General features: G+C 40.6%; 1 protein-coding gene across 23 annotated transcripts in view; it reads left to right on the forward strand.

Moving 5' to 3' along the window:
• The window catches only part of GPHN (gephyrin), a 544,780-nt gene that overhangs the window by 444,883 nt on the left and 82,736 nt on the right, over window positions 1–17,161 (forward strand). For all 23 annotated transcript variants that reach the window (XM_038404446.2, XM_038404449.2, XM_043517392.1 and 20 more), the window contains 2 exons: window positions 6,913–7,005; window positions 16,457–16,512. In XM_038404446.2, coding sequence (XP_038260374.1) covers window positions 6,913–7,005; window positions 16,457–16,512 — 149 coding nt within the window. The remainder of the gene's footprint in view (window positions 1–6,912; window positions 7,006–16,456; window positions 16,513–17,161) is intronic.

The following is a 17,161-nucleotide window of genomic DNA, read 5'->3' on the forward strand; positions in this document are numbered from 1 at the left end:
TAGGTCCATGTAGTGACTTAAAAAAAAATAATATTAAAATACCCCCTGTGGTGTGGGATATAGATTTCATTCTGACAAAGCTGAAAAAATCTCATTTTGAACCACTTAGTTCCTGGGATCTGAAATTTCATACATGGAAGTTTATTTTCCTTTTGTCAATTACTTTAACTCAATATGTGAGAGCTTCAGTCCACAGTGACTGATCGACCCTATACCAAGCTTTATGAAAATAAGGCAGTGCTGTGGATTCAACCAAGTTCTCTCCCCAGGACAACATTGTGGTTCCATATAAATAAGACAAATTTTTATCTCATGTCCACATCACACAGTGGACCCTTCTCAACAAAACATTCTTAAGGTTTCTCTGAAGTGGAGTAGACTGAAACCCTTTGAAAATCTATCCAACTCTTTGTTTCTGTTGGAACTAGATCTCTGAGCTATACTGTTACCAAGAGGATTGTGTCTAAATGGATATTCAAGTGGATTTCTTTTTGCGATGATCTGGCTGACCAGAAGCTAGAAAGCCATGTTAACGCTCAGTCAGTGGGAAAAAAAAGCTATCTCTGCTGCTTATTCCAAAGATGTCTCCATAGCAGACATCTGTAAAACAGTGACCTGGTCCTTTTCTCTCCACACTAAGCATTATTGACAGGAAAATCCATTTCAGACTCTTTGTTATCCAGAAGTTGTTTTCAAGGTAAAGAAAGCCAAACATTCCCATCTCAATGAAGTCTTATTTCAGATTGTCCCTTTATTTTAAGTTGGCCTGTTTTTGTGTGAAAAAAATTTTCCCCCAACATCTCTTCTTCCTTTTGCAAGCATGAACATTTTGGTCTGCTTGGACATTGAGGAAGTATCTTAGTCCAATTTTCTCCTTATATATTTTTTAAAAAACCCTTTTTCTTCTCACTGTTGGCAATGGCCTTGCTGTTGATGCTCATTGCAGCTTTAACTGTTTTTTGCTTTGGGGACTTCCCTCAAACTTTTTATTCCACATGAGTTGGAATCCTGACAGATAGTTTGCTTAGAGATGGGAAAATTAACTGTAATTCTGCTTCTTTGAAGAAGATCATTGCTATACAGTGTTCACTAAACCAGCCACCTACCTTCACAGTTTGGGAATTATATACTTTTAGTGTTTCTCTGTTCACACCTAATTTATTTATTACTCAGGCATATTTTTCTAATGTTGTAATCATTTTTAATTAGCTTATTTTAGCTTTACCTTCTGCATAACTGCAGAAAAACACTGAACTGTTGAGGAGGGAAACTGTTTATAACCATCGGAAGGGATAGTGCATGATATCCATTAGGGGGCCTGGCTCACAACTTTATCCCACTAATACTGCCCTGGGGCATCAAAATTCTTAACACCTGTGCAAGCTTCACTTGCACTAAGAAAATAAGACACAAAACTAAGACTCCTATTACAGTGATATTTTCAAAGAAACAAAATTTACAGCCCTTTTCTGTTAACACCAAAAAGCTATTATCATAAGGGGAGTCTGAAGATGCAGAAGATATTTCAGAACTTTTGTTTTTAAAAATCAAAATTAGTCATAAACAATAGGGTGAAAAAGATTTTTAAACTTCCAAGATGAAAGTGCAAACAAAAGAAAGTAAAAAATTGTATTTGAGAGTGTCCTTATTTTTTTGAATTAAATACCCAAAGCTTCACCAAACATTGACTATTTCTCTTTCCTTAATGAAATGATTTCTAGCTGTTGGCTGTCCATTTGTTCACTCCAAATAGCACATGGCAGGATGCCAGGAACATACTGTCCACCATCTCTCTCTAATTGGTGTGATTTTTGCATGCAGGCAAGAAATAAAATGAAGACAGCTTACCTGCTAAAATTAGAAGCATTACTTTTGCATTGGATTTGTGCGTGTATGAAGAGAGGGGGCATTCACTGTTTCTCTGAAAGCTGATAACTCAGCTATAATTAAAATGTTGTGTGTCGTATTCTCCCCTTCACTACAATTACTCAAGCTTCGTAGTAAGCTTTCTAATAAAAAGAAGTTACTTCCACATAAGACAATGTGGAGACTATTAATGGGTATCAACGGTGCCTTTCTAGCTATAGTGAAGAATATGTCAGCAGTTACATGCTAATTCCTACTATAAAAGCAGAAGTTCTAAAATGCGCCATAAATATTCACTCCAGGCTGAAAATTGATGTGTTGGGTACCAGTATGGGAGCAAATATGTAAATTATATATATTTACAATACAACTCCCTTTAACTGAAGTCCAGTTCACCAGTATTCACACATATCAAGGTTTAGTTAACTTATAAGTTTGAAAAGCTTGGCCTGCTGCTGTGCAAAACTAACTTCACATGCACTTTCCCATTTCCCCTTCAGATATCTCACACACAGTCTCTCTCTTTCTCTTTCTCCTCTTAACCCAAAATCACACACATACTCCTGTCTTCCTTAAAAAGAAATACACATACATACACACAGTCTTGTTCGTGGCTCTCACTTGGTTCCCCCACTAAATTCACACATCTACAACTACCCACATTGCCAAAGTTTTTCCCAACAAAATCACACACATGTTAAGATTCCCCCTCACGTACAGGACAGCACCCTCTGCAATTTAACACACACACAAACACACACAGCCTCCATCCTTAGATAAGTCTTCCCCTCCCCAACTCAGACTACTAGCACCCAATCCCCCACTCTCTCGGTAACTCCTCACCCCATACTCCCCCCACTCTCACATACATTGACCCTCCGTCCTGTCTCTCCCTCTCCCACTCTTTTTTCAGAGTTACCTGACTGTGGAGTAGCTCTAAGCAGCCTCCCCAATTGTCCACATTGCCTCCAGCAGCAGGGGAATAAGTTTTTCAGAAGCTGGAGCTTCTTTCTCCTCTGCTGCTTTTGCAAAAGCAGACACAGAACATGAGCCAGGGTTGGGGGCTAACTAGTTTAGGCTGGGGGACACATCAGGCTGAATTAAGGCTATTCAGGGTCTTAAGCATATCCCACATGGCGGACTTCCTGTACACTGGCCCCATCCCTCTACATTATGGTTGTGCCTCCCTCCCCATTTAAGGTGGTAGAAACTGGGGCTTCTGTTCCCCTGGCTGCTAAGAAGTGTGGCAGTGTCTGTGGTTCCCGTCATCCTTGTTTCCAGAGCACCAAATGGAGAGACTTTGGGTCCTCCTCACTCCTTCCTCCTTCTGGGCCACCTCCTCTCAAAGGATTCCCTGCTCAAAAGGGATGGCAGGGTCTTCTGCCCTCTTCACATGGCTAACTGGAGCAGAGGTATTCCCTGCCCTGAAGAGTTTACAATCTAAGTATAAGACTGGATACAACAGAAGGGAGATCACAAAGAAAGGATGAAACAGTACTATCACCTCTACTGCCAACGTGGGGAGGGAAAAATATGAAAACAACCCTAATCCATCTTTAAAAATTAGTTTACTCTAAACTGGAATCACAAACACTAAAATGCACTAATCATAACTGTATGATTATTCCATGGTCTCACTAGGGCCAGAGTTAAAATTGTTGTGAGTGCCTTAATTATGCATTTCCGTATCTTAACGTGTTTGGATTTCTTTTAAGTGTAAGCCTAACTCTGAATTTCCTGGGTTTGTAATATTTGATTTTTGTATAATCAGAACATTCCTGTAATTATTTTCTACTCCTAAATTACTGATGCGTACTCTTTTAACTCTGTTTTAATGTAATTGTTTTCTTTATATATATTTTCCGAATTTGGAAGTACATATCAGTAACTTTACCTAATATATTCAAAAACAACAATAAGTTGGTTATGTTTGCGAAGTGCAATTGAAGAAAAGATGTGCTGCCGAATACATCCATTAAAAAAAATACTAAAAATTATGTCAAGATCACAAGCTAAGTTTACATAAACAACCCTGACACCAACCTTCTCTCTCTCTCTCTCTCTCTCTCTCTCACACACACACACACACACACACACACACACACACACACACACACACACACACACACACACACACACACACACACAAAACTGGCACCTAAGCAATTTTAACTGTGTCCTTGTAACAAAATTCAATTAGCAATTCAAGAGTACCTGAAAAATCTGTCTGTCCCTCCATCCAGCTAAAGTTTCTTATAATGCCCATGAACATAGTATATGAACATCCAAACAACCATATTTTCTTACTGAGCAAAACAATTCCATCTATCTCTAATAAGACAAATATTATTGGAGGTAAAGCTACTTTTGTAGCATGACTTTTACACTAATTCATAAAAATATGTTCAGTAATGTGTCATGTTTGTCTTCAGGGCTCAATCCAGCACCTTTCTCCAATGCAGAATTCTCTTTAAAAAATGCTATTTAAAAAAAAATAGGTTAAAGATTTTTCCTTTACAAATACAAAAAAGATTGTAAATGTTTCTTTAGGAAGTCTCAATGAATGCAAACATTTGTTTTAGTTTCATAGGCCATGTCTAACTTTGGTTGATGTAAGTTATACTGGCATAAAGCCGCCGCAGTTAGTGCATCACTTGTGCACCTGCGTACGTGGCTCCTTGCATCAGCGCTGTGCATACTCACCAGGAATGCTTGTGTTGATGCACAGCATGATATACCATGGGAAGGTATTCCAGTGTGCAGCCTGCCACCATCTAGTGCACTATCTTTTGGGAAGTTCTGGCAAGGCATGGTGGGACAGAAATGAGCCATGCAGGGGTGACTGGGAGCAAGGAGTCAACTTCCCAGCATGCAATTGTCTCCATCCCATAATGTCATCTATATCCCAGAATTTTCACACCTTTTAAAAAAATCCCACAAACCTAAGCAGCCGTCCTCACTGTCTGCCATTGCTGACAGAAGCATGGAGCCTGCATAGCTCTACATTAGTGTGATAAACATTGCAAGTACAGGATACACGATCCTCCGGTATTTGTAGAGTTGTAAAAAGAATCAAATTGGGAGGAACATGATGATTTCTTGGAGGACAGATTGTTGTGGGACATAGCGAGAACCAATTCAAGTTTGTTGGTGGTGTTCACAGAGCAGCTGCAGATGGTAGAGTGCCACTTCTGCGCTCAAGAAACAAGCACTGATTTGTGGGATTGCATCAGAGTGGAGGTTTGGGATGATGAGTAGTGGTTGCAGAACTTTTGGATGCCCAAAGCCACATTTGTAGATCTGTGAGCTGAGCTTACCCTAGCCTGCCAGTGCAGGAACACCAAAATGAGAGCTGCAATGACAGTGGAGAATTGTGAGAATTGCACTGATGGAAACTTGCAATGCCAAAGTGCTAGTAGTCAGTTGGAAATGATTTTGGAGTTGGAAAATCCACTGCCGGGGCCATTGTTATGCAAGTGTGCAGAGCCATTAATTGTCTCCTGCCATGCAGGACTGACTCTCAGCAATGTTCAGGACATAATGTTTGGATTTGCGGCAATGAAGTTCCTCAGCTGAAGCGGAATGGTAGATGACCCCAGACCCTATTTTGGCACATGGCCACAGTGTACATCAACAGAAAGAACTAATTTCCTATGGTTATGCAAGCGCTATTGGCGCACCAGAGATGCTTCATCGACATCAGTGTTGACTGGTTAGGGAAGGTGCATGATGCTCACATCTTTAAGAACATAGGACTGTTCAGAAAGCTACAGGCAGGGACTTTTCCAACCTCTATTATCACTGGCAATGTTGAAATGCCAGTAGTGATCCTGGGGGACCTAGGCTACTCCTGGCTCTTCTGGCTCATGAAACTGTACACTAGCCACCTCAACAGCATTAAGGAAAGATTCAACTACTGGCTCAGCAGGTGCAGAATAACAGTTGAATTCACTTTTGGTAGATTGAAGGGACACTAGTGTTATTTACTCACAAAATTGGATATCAGTGGAAAAAATATACCCGATGGTTACAGCTGCCTGATGTGTTCTGCAAAATATCTGTGAAGCAAAGGGGGAAAAGTTTCCACGGAGGTGGAACAGCCGGACACAAGGACTCCTAGAAGATCTGAGTGCACAGCTATATGGCTCAGGGAGGCTTTGAAAGATCACTGTAACAGTGAGCCACAGTAATGCATTATGATTTACTGCACTGTACCTGGCCCTGCTGATTTGGGGTCTGCTCGGAATTGTGTGGTGTTTGCTGTACATCTGTGAATAACATTATCAATGCGCCTATCAATATTGTGTTGCTTGCTTTACATTTATGATTATTACATTGCATCAGGATCGCAACAGGGGCAGTCAGGGCCAAGGGGCGGAGCAGCTAGGTATGCTCATCAAGCTGGACAATCAGCAAAAGGCATTTCAAAAATGTATGGGGCTTTAAAGGGGCAGGGGGTCTTCTGGTCTCCATAACCCCCAGGCAGAGCAGTCAATGTTGGGCATCGTGGGGCAGTGGCTGGAGGACTCATGGAGTCGACATAAGTAATATAGTATCTACATTCATGCTGCAGTGATCTCAGTACATCAGTGTGGCTCACTGCCACTTGGGAAGGTTGGTGTTACTGCTGTAATGGGGCACTTACATCAGTGGGTGACAAATTTAAGTGTAGATATGCACAATTAGGTCGATGCAAGGCAGCTTATGTCAACCTAACTTTGTGGTGTAGAACAGCCATAGCCTGTATCTCAGCTGACTGCTCTGGTTCTGGATACTGTACATCCAAATCCAATGCCAACAAGCTTGTCTTAACCAGAAGTGCAGGTTGACTGAACCACATCTTTCATCCCTGCTTCCAGGCTGCATCTCTCCATTTATTTCCCTATTGGTTTGGAGAGAAATCAAAAGCTTGACAGACCTGATTACGAGATGTGTCACATACACATGAATTTCATCCATGGGAGCACACTGCTGTCATCTTCTATTCCCTTTGAATATGTTCACTGACATGGAACATGGTCTTTTTTTCTTTTTCTTCCCTTTTAGATGGAATGGGCCGAGTTCTTGCTCAAGATGTTTATGCAAAAGACAACCTACCCCCCTTCCCAGCATCAGTAAAAGATGGATACGCTGTCAGAGGTAAATGCTTTAACTTTAGGTATGCAGTGCATCTTTTGCAGCATTACCCCAGATTGTTAGTACACCTGCTTGTTCCATCGCAGTCTGAAGCACTTCTTTCTTGGATATAACTATTGTTATACACAGGTCTTTGCAGCGGAGCCCAGAGCTGGAGTACGGAGCAGCTCAGGAGCAGTGGATCTGCAGATTTTTGCCTGGAGCTGGAGCGGAGCCCGAGTACAGCTCCAAAGCCCTGGTTATACATTTTATTTGTAGATATCTAGATCATTACTGAAATCATGGCTGTGTAAAATTCAGTCACTTTAAAGGAAGACTGCAGCAATTGGTTCTAATTCTTTAAATGAGAGGCGCAGGGTGAGGGGGAGTGAAAATGCATATTTACAGAGCCAGGTTTAGTAAAATCTTTCAATGTTTTACTCTCTATATCTGTGCTTGGGTCTAGTAAACCTTTCAATGAAAGTTGCCATTTTGCTGCCACTTCCCAGCAAGAAGTCTGGCCTCATGATATAGTTGAGACCCAGGAAATGCAGTTCTTGTATGAGACAGACATGAGAATTTCAAAGATTTCCTTTTATTATATAAATAATTTTTATTATTAAGAGTGTTTCCTATGCATCAAATATTTTATCAGACTGTTACAATTCCATTTTACTGTTTGTTTATTTATTATTCTTTATTATTACAGTTGATAATTTTCAAAATTGTGTATGGGAATGCACGCTTCTGAGTAATTAGATGTAGCGATTAAAATATTTTTTTTATTACGCTGAAAGTTTTCCTAGGAACCTTTCCTGTAAAGACTCCTTAGGGAGTATAACCTAGAGAACAGAGCACTGATCTGGGACTTAGAAGATTTGGCTGTGCCATTGGCCTACTGATTAAGTAACTTCACCTCTGTGTCTCTGTTTTCCCAGCTGTAAAATGGTGGATAATGATATCTTAGTGCATGCTAAAACATTTGAACAGGAACTGATATATTTAAAAATGGTCTGTGATAAACTTAAGTCTGCTAATCTGAAAGTGAACCCAAAGAAATTTTGAGTTGTTTCAAAAAGAGAAAACTGAGGCTGCGCAGAACTGGCCAACTTCCCAGACACTCACAGATGTGCAGAGTTTTGTAGGGCTCTGTTCCTATTACAGAAGGTTTATTTGTGAATTTTCCAATATGCAAAACAATTGCATAGGCTTGGTGAGAAAGGGAAACCATTTCAGAGGTCAGCAGAGTGTGATGTAGCATTTTTGGAGTTGAAAAAGGCTCTTGAGACTGCTTTTGTCTTAGCCTACCTATTATTTTAGAAACCCCTTTTATATTGGAGGGTATTACAACAAATATCTACGTTCTCCTGAAAGAAATTATTTCACCACCCTAAAGGAACCCCTAGCAGTGGTTAAATCTATAGGACATTTTCACCACTCTTTATATGAGAGGAAATCTGTGGTCAGGACAGACCATGCGTTCCTGCAATGGCTGTTTAGATTCAGGAATCCTGAGGGGCTAGTTCCCAGGTGCAGAGCTATGATTTCATAGTTGCACACAGGCCTGGGCACAAGTATGGTAATGCTGATGCTTTCTGGGAGGCTAATTTCCAACATTGTGACTGCGCTCTTTATGATCCAAGACAAACTATAGGGCAGACTTCAGTAAAGGGCAAAAATCCACTGAGTTGATTGAGAAAGTTCCCCAAATGTCCCCTGGGCAGGGGTTCCAAGGAACAGTCTCATTAGGCCCCACAGGCCTGTCCCAGACAGCACAGTCATCTTTATGTATTGAATGGCAGCCATCTATCTCAAAAGGCAATGGTGTAGGTGCCAAAGCAGTTCAGTTATTGTGTCCTGCTGCAGGATTGCAAGTGGCTAAAAAGTCCAATTCTCAAGCAACAGTCCTTGTTGAGTGGGCTTACAGCAGCACATTATCCCTTGCTGACTTAGTGCGGCGTTAGTATATTCCAACACATACCCTACCCCTCAAGTCAGATCTTGTGGAACTGGATGTAGATTCCAACTCCCACGTCCCTTCCCAAGAGAAGAAGTTGGCATTCAGGTGTCCCTTCCCTGCTCATTACTGAACCTGGAGGCATATGACTGAAGGGACAGATATCAACTCATCAGTCAGCTTTTTGGGTCTTTCGTCTCATTCAGCCATCTTAGGGAGCATGATCCATAACCAGGATGACTGGGTTCCCGAGGAGGTAATAATGAAATGCATCCACTGCCCATTTTACAGTCAAGACTTTTTTCTTCAATAACAGAATAGGCCAATTCCCAGGGAAATAGTTTGCAGTTAATATAGAGTACTGGATGTTTCTTCCACTGGACAGAAGCACACAGAGAAGGCAACAAGAAAGCCCAGATGCAGCCAGAGAAACACTTGTAGTGTGACCCTGAAAAAAAATTAAAAGAGGGAGCTTTTTCATAGAGTGCTGGCACAAAAGAGGCTTTGATTTGTGAACAAAAACTATCTCTCGCTGCTTGGTTCCTATTTTGTCGAAGAAAACAGTACTATTGTGTACATTATTTGTAAATAAACAGGATTGCATCAAGATAATACCTGACTCCTCCTTCAGTTTTTCCTCCTAAAAGATACAAACCTGCAAGACACAGAATGTTGGTGAACTATTCAGCTTAAAAGCCATACAGATATTAGTATTATTATTAATATTTGTAAAATGTTTTTCACATTCCATTTCAGAAAAAGATGGCGATATTTGAGAATGGGAGTGATATGTTTGCACTGTTTTATGTGTAAAAGAAGGTGGACAATGGCATTCTGTGCATGCTCAACTCTGGAGAGTTGAAAATTTAGGAGGCTATAGTGAAGAGAGTTGCAGTAGTGGAGACAAGAGGAGATAAAGGAATGGATGAAGATTTCAGCAGAGGTAGATTCCAGGCAGTGAAACTTAAAGGCATTGTTGCAGAGGTGATAAAATGGTAGGTTGATTTGCAGATCTGCGCCCTGAGACGAGAGTTCAAGGTAAAGGAACAGGATAGAGTTTCCCATGAGACATTAGCAGCTATTTAAACTGGAGGTGAAATGCATTGAGCTTTTTCTTGTTCCCAGATAAAAAGAGTTAAATTTTGGCATTTAGGCATAGCCCTGTAGTTGGTATGGTGAAAAGCTGCAGGGGGGCATCAGTAGGCATTCTGCCGCAGGGAGGCACAATGTCTTTGGTTAGCTCTATGGTAACATGGGGCAGAGAACTAGCTCATTAAACATGGCAACTAATTCCCTCCTGCACAGATGGCTAGTTAACAGAACCATGGCTCTTGCTATTCTCCCAGCACTCTCTGACCCCTTTCCAATAAGTTTCTTCCAGAGAGAGGGAGAGCAATTCAGTAGCTGCTCTTGCAGTCCCAAAACATGGGGAATGCAATTCTGGACAGCATTTATATGGGTGATAAAGCTCCTTAAAAGTTAAATCTGCTTTCAATGTGCAGTACATGTTGATCAAACTGACACCTTCGCTCTGCCTGTGTGGCTGCTAGCTACTAGTACCAATCTAATCCATATGATGAGCACATATGGGCCTCACTAATGTGTCCTCACTATTGAAAGACTGTTTAAAAATAGGCTAATATATGAGACCAAGTTGTCATATTCCATATGTTGTAGTTTAACTTCTTTTTTAATTATTTCAGAAAATGAAAACTATTTCCAAAAAATAAAATAAAATCTAATATTGAAAGTTTAAGGAAACATGTACAGTTATATAATATTCTGTAAAACATGAGAACACCTGTTCAGAGCTGAATATCTTAGCCCCAGGACCACTTTCCATCAGTTACTGTTCTTAGGCATAAAGGTGGGGAAAGTTTTGGCTCAACTTTGTGAGTTATTTTCACCCTTTGCTATTTGAGAGTTTGGAGTCAAGGGTTAAGGGACATAGTTGGACTTTTTTTTTTAAGTGAAATTAATTTTCCTTCAAAAATTAGTAAGTTCAGTAGGCTTCCATCTGCAGATTTGTAGACTGGTTTCAGAATGTGAACTCAATAAACCATTACAAATGTAGCCAACCATGCAGAGTAGCCATTCTTCCTGAAAGCAATTCTTCTTAGAGTGGTAAGGGAATCTAGATTTCTCTAGAGGACTCTTTGGGGTATTGAAATGAAACAAAGGTTACTGGATAAGGTTGTCATTGATTGGTCTTCACTGCCAGGAATATTTTGAAACCCAACAGATTTAAAACGGATAAAAGGACATATTTTCAATGCAATGTATAATTAAACTATGCAGCTCACTTCCACAGGAAACTCTGGAAGTAAACAGCTAATAAAGTTTTCCCTAAAGATTAGATATTTATACAGGTAAGAATCATGTCTAACTAGCTAACATGAACAATTACAAAGATTATACATTTTTATGCTCTAGAACGTGAACTACCCATTGGGTAGAAATTTCCTTTTATGGTATATAGTACTGTAGAATTTGATGCATTATGGTTTCTTTGCATTTTTTCTGAAATATCTAGCATTGACTGCTTGTCAGAGATGGATTTCCAGACTACTGTATATAGACAGTCTGTTTCAATGTGGCAATCTCTAGGTGCCTATGAACCCTGTGTTGTTGAGGAGATAATGAAGAAATGCACTTCAGCAGCACAGGGTGTGTTTCACATCAACCAAAGCTACTCACTCAGTTTGAATAAAAGTTAAATCTACTTTTGAAGTGCACGGCATCTTGATTCAAGCTAACTTGAAATCATTTACTAGCATATTGGCAGCAAAGTAATGAAATGCACCTCATGGTTCTCAGTTCATCAATAAACCCTTGTTCAGAGCCGGATTTACACCTTATGAACCCCTCGCTCCCCATGTGGCCCTGCCTGGAGCCCCCCTCCTGCGTTCTCATGTGGCCCTGTCACACACACACACATACACACACACACACACACCCAGCAGCCCTGTGTGGCTCACTCTGTTTCCTAACCTGGCTTGAAGAAGGCTGCTGTGACTTTTTACTTGAGGAAAAAATGCACCCACCACCCACCTGCTAGCTGTTTGTTGCCACCCTCCAGACCAGTCAGCCTCAGCCAGCTCAGACTGTTCTGGTGCCAGAGTGGCCTCTGGTGGGCAAAAGGCAGAACTACAGAATATTTTCTTCAAGGGAAAAAAAATTCTGCCTCCCTTGGACAAGAATTCTGCGCATGCTGCAAATGTCACCTAAGGGGAGGTGGCACGATGTGAGCCAAGTGGTGTGTGAGGCATCTCAGCAGGGAGCGGGACAGATCAGGAAGTTCCCTCCCTCTCGAGAACTCCTGAGCAGTGTGGCCAGCAGCAGCAGGGCAGCAAAATAGCCCAACTCGCAGCAGCTAAAAAACGCTGCCAACTGACAGCTAAAAATAGCCCAATTGGGCTAGAAAATCACATATTTGGCAACTAGTGCCAGTGCCTCTAGACATGCCTGCTGTGCTTAATTGGAAATCCGGCCCTACCCTAGTGCACTTTTGAGCTCATCTGTTACTTGACTTCTGAATAGCAATTGGTGGCACATGGAAAACTCTAAAACATAATTTATTTAGAAACAGATCTACTTATATCATATATTGTCGGCCTTTCTTTCCCTACCTCATGTTTCCCTGCTAGCAACATTGGCAAGAAAACAAGATTTTTGTTTCTTAGTAGTTCATCTGCTCCTGTTATCTTTTTCTCAGCTCATCTTATGTTATAACCCTCCATTAGATACATCATAATCAGTCCATCCCAAAGCAAACACTTGTGGTATTAGGTAAGTAATGAGCAGTAGAAGCAGATGAACAACTATGAAACAAACTGCCTGTTTTCCGGGAGAACAAGACAATATATATACAGAAGATCTGAGAGGTAGGCAAAGCTATTTATTTAACAGCTGAGTACTGCTCTTTAAGGAAAGGAGTCAGTTAACGAAAAACATGGTTTGATTTTAAGATTACATTTTTAGTATGATTTTATTTGGCTAAGAAAATAGCCAACACAACTTATTTAAAATTAAATGAAGTTTTTACTGTGCAGTGTTATTATGTAATGCAGGCCCAAGAGGTTTGTCTGAAACAGCAGATACAGATAGACTTGTGAAATTAACTCACCACTGCAACAGACTGTAGATTTGGCAGAAAGCACTTCCAACACCCCTTATTGGGGTCAGTAGGTACTTACAGTAGTAATAATAATAATACTTAGTACTTTCCATCTAAGGATCTCAAAAACATTGCCAGCCTCAAATATTCAAAAATCATTAGATTTTTTTTAAAAACTATAAATCTGAGATTCTTTTTATTGCTTCCTGATTTCTGAGTCTTAGGATGCACTTATTTCACATTTTCAAGCTTTTCTAACATCAGAAGTGCTAGAAACTTACTTTTTTTCTTTCATGAGAGATAAGATTTTCATGTACTCTCTTGATTCCAATAGCTTTTAAGGGTTAAAGCAAATTTCTTAACCCAATAGGATTTTCAGACGAATACTAAACATTGTGAGACTCGTGATAGACTCTCGTGAGTTGGTGGTATTGTGAAAGACTTGATTCTGCGGCCCTTACTTGTGATGAGTAGTACTTTACTCCATGTGAAATTTCAGTGAAATCAGTGAGGCTCCTTGTGAAGTAAGGTACTACTCACTTAAGGTAAGTGTGAGAGAGAGGACATTGAACACAGTTGAGTAAACATCACAACACCTTGGGGACATAGGTATGGTAAATACTTCCATTTTCCAGATGGGGTCTCTGAGAGTAAGGGAGATTAAGTCATTGTCAGAGCTCAAATTAGAACCCAAGGACTCAATTTTGTTCCGATTAACGTCAGTGATAAAATTCTGATTTCAGTGGGAGCAGGATTTCTAGTCTAGTCTAGATAGGATCTTATGCTGCCCTCATCACTGTAGTTTCGGAGCCCCTTCCAATAGTGCATTTAATGACATGACTAAGATCTGTCACAGTGGTTTGTTCTCTCCCTTATCCTCTCCCTAGGGGGAGAATTTTGCATGCAGCGTAGTGTTTTGTTTTGGTAAGTTTTCTGTTTGGACTAGGTTTTTTGTTTTGTTTTGAATAGAGAAGGCAGGTGCAACCAGGTTGTCTACATCAAAACACCCCTTTGTGGCCCATCAAGGCACAACTCAATCAGCTGTGGTTCCCTGACAGTCAGGTGTCACACTTCATGGATCCAGTGCCTTCGTGTCTTAGCCCTCTGGAGCCTGGCACACTTGAGTCATACCCCTTCCAGGGCATTAGAGTCCCGAATAAAGGAAAACAACTAAAACGCAAGGTCTTTCAAGGATTTGTCGGCAAGACCCTGCCCTTCTACTCAGGGCTTGTCTCCATGTGGCCAGTCTCTTTTGTCAGTCTTCCTGGGTCCGGTCATCCCATCCACTGGGAGTCTCATTCAGGCAGCAAACTGTCTCAGGATTTTATCTAGAACCAGGCTTCCTCATCAAGGAAGACTCACAGTGCTGCTTTCTCTTCTTCCTGGTCAATTCCCTAACTAAGCTGAGCCTCTTCCTTTAGGACCCTTCTCAATTCCTGAGAACTGCTGCAAGCGTAGTGGGGCTGGGCCAGTTGTGTCCACAGGCTCTTATTAACCCCCTCCCTGACAGCGGGGGGCCTATCTGCCCCATTGCAGCAGGTCAAAGAAATACCCCTGGCACTTGGAGCAGAAGGTGGTAAGGTTTGTGACAATTCTTAGTTCCTGTGGGAGTTCATTCCACAAGTCTCAGACCAGTCCACAAGAAAATTCTATCTCCTGCACAGGTGAACTTTACCCTGCTGGTAGAAAGCTTCATTATGCCTGAGGAGTGGTGTTATTGACCCTGGTCTTCACATCAGAGCTTTAGGCAATCTTTTAGCTATGTTGGGCCCAAAGCACTGAGTGCCTTGAAAATAAGGAGAAATAAACCTTGACCGTAATATGATATTCTGTGAGAAGCCAGTGTTGAGGGTGGATGATTAGATCCCAAGTCTCCTGACTTCCAATCCTGTACTCTTCCCCTAGGATGACGTTGCCTCTAGTTATAGAGGAGTCACTTTTGGGTGTAGCATGATCAAATGGTTAGAGCAGGTAACTAAGTGTCAGCACTCCCAGATTCTGTTCCTGACTCTAGCTATGAGATCTTGAGCAAGTCACTTACTCTTCTGTACCTCACATTCTTCTTCTGTAAAATATTGATAACACCTACCTCAGAAGGTTGTTGGGAGGTTTAATTAATTAACATTTGTTAAGCACTTAGAGATCCTCAAATGAAAGGTGCTATAAAAGTATAAATTCAGTTCTTACAGGCAGAACACATAGCGACACCTATATACCTCGTAACACTTAATACTTCCCAGGATTTCAGTTGCTTCAAACTTCAGCTGTTTACACTGATAATTTCTGTGTTTGGTCTCTGCCTCAGAATTATATATACAGCTTCAGCAAAAACAGTTTAAGTGTTTCTGAGAATAAGAGTAGGGAAAATATGCTAGTTATTCTCAATTGTTTCTTTGAATCTTTCTAGTGCCTCCAAAGCAGAAACTCAGCATTTGTCAGCAGAATTATCTTTGCTGTCCTCTTGAAAATCTGTCCAGATAAGGACAAATGAACAGCCCTGGAAAACTGCCATTTGGACATACACAGTAAAATTTGTCCCTTAATTTTCAGAATGCTCCAAGTGCAGTACTCATAAACTTTTGCCCACCTGCTTTCCCCCATCAAAATTTCCTTTTGTCTAAATGAAGGTGCACTGGGCTGGGACTGAGGAAATGATGAGTTCAAATATCACCTCTGACACTGACAGCTAGGAACAGAACTCAAGTCTCTAACATGGCATGTGCGAGTCACATCTACTTAGCCTCACTGTCTTTCAGAGCGAATGCGTCAAATGTACATGCTTGTCTATACTGTCTGTAACCACTGCAGTATACAGTAACCACTGTATACCACTAATAATTAAATCACATTCCTCCCAGAGCTAGGAAGGGAACCCAGAAATCTTGATATCCGAAATTCTGCTGTTGTCTTCCAAACCGTTACGTAACATGTTGGCAAAATATATATATCACGGCCCCCTGTCTAGTGGCAGTTTCACAGAGAGGATAACCAACTATTGCTGTTACCTCTGGCTCGTGAAGTTGAGGCTTTTATCTTAAGAATATTATGTACAATTGGAAATCTTTGATATTAAGATAATATCCAATGGTTTCCTTTTTCATTCTCCCAGACTTCTGCATACCCTTGGAAGAACTAGGAACAATGAGTATATCTGAGCAATTTTGTGGTAGAAATATTATTATATAACCTGTGATTAGCAAATTCATAAATACATCTTAAAATAGACCTAAAAGTTCAAAATGTTTTGCAAAATATTCATATCCTCTCATACAGGTTCTAAAGAAGCAACTCTGAACTAAATCTTGGATTATTCTAAGATTCTCCCATTCTTGGTTTCTAATTTTCCCATTTGCAATGGTTCAGTCTTTTTATCATCTTCTTTCTTCTGTATTGTCTTGCAGCTGCTGATGGCCCTGGGGATCGATTCATCATTGGGGAATCCCAAGCTGGTGAGCAGGTGAGTGCAATTTCTTTTCTCTTCTTCTTTTTCTCTTTTTATTTAAGTTGTTTTTCTTCTCTTGTAAAACTAAGGATCTGACTCCTTTTTTCTTCTTCTTTTAAATGTATGCCTTGCATTTGTGCTCTGGAATCCTCACAAGTGCTCCAAAGATTGTATTTGTTATTGAAGTTGACATTAAATAAATACAAAGTTGTGTGCACTGTCTAGCCTGCAGCCACACAACTTGGGACATGATCTCAAATGCTAAGTAGTGTAAGATCAGGTCAGTACTTGCATAAGAGACTCAGAGGGAAACCCCAGAAGACCTTAGGGGGTAGTGTTGGTGATTCAGTAGATGGTGGTCTTATGTATGAATAAGCAATAATCCAATGCCTTAGGATGGTGTTAGGAGATGCTGTGCTGTTGATGGTGTAATTTTACAGAAAATATAGAAAACCAAAGTCCTAACCACTTGTCATTAAGAAATTTTCAAAGACCTCTACCCAGCATCTATTTGTACATGCACAAATCACTTGCATATTGAATTTTTGTTGTTACTTGTGTGTGCAAGTGATGTGATTAACATGCAAACCAAAATTGATTAGAAAATTGTCTAAGAAGTCTTAAAATATGCAGTATTACATGTAAGTGATTTTCCCTTCTTCTG

This window comes from Dermochelys coriacea, chromosome 6, assembly GCF_009764565.3.
Source record: "Dermochelys coriacea isolate rDerCor1 chromosome 6, rDerCor1.pri.v4, whole genome shotgun sequence".
Classification (NCBI taxonomy): domain Eukaryota; kingdom Metazoa; phylum Chordata; order Testudines; family Dermochelyidae; genus Dermochelys; species Dermochelys coriacea.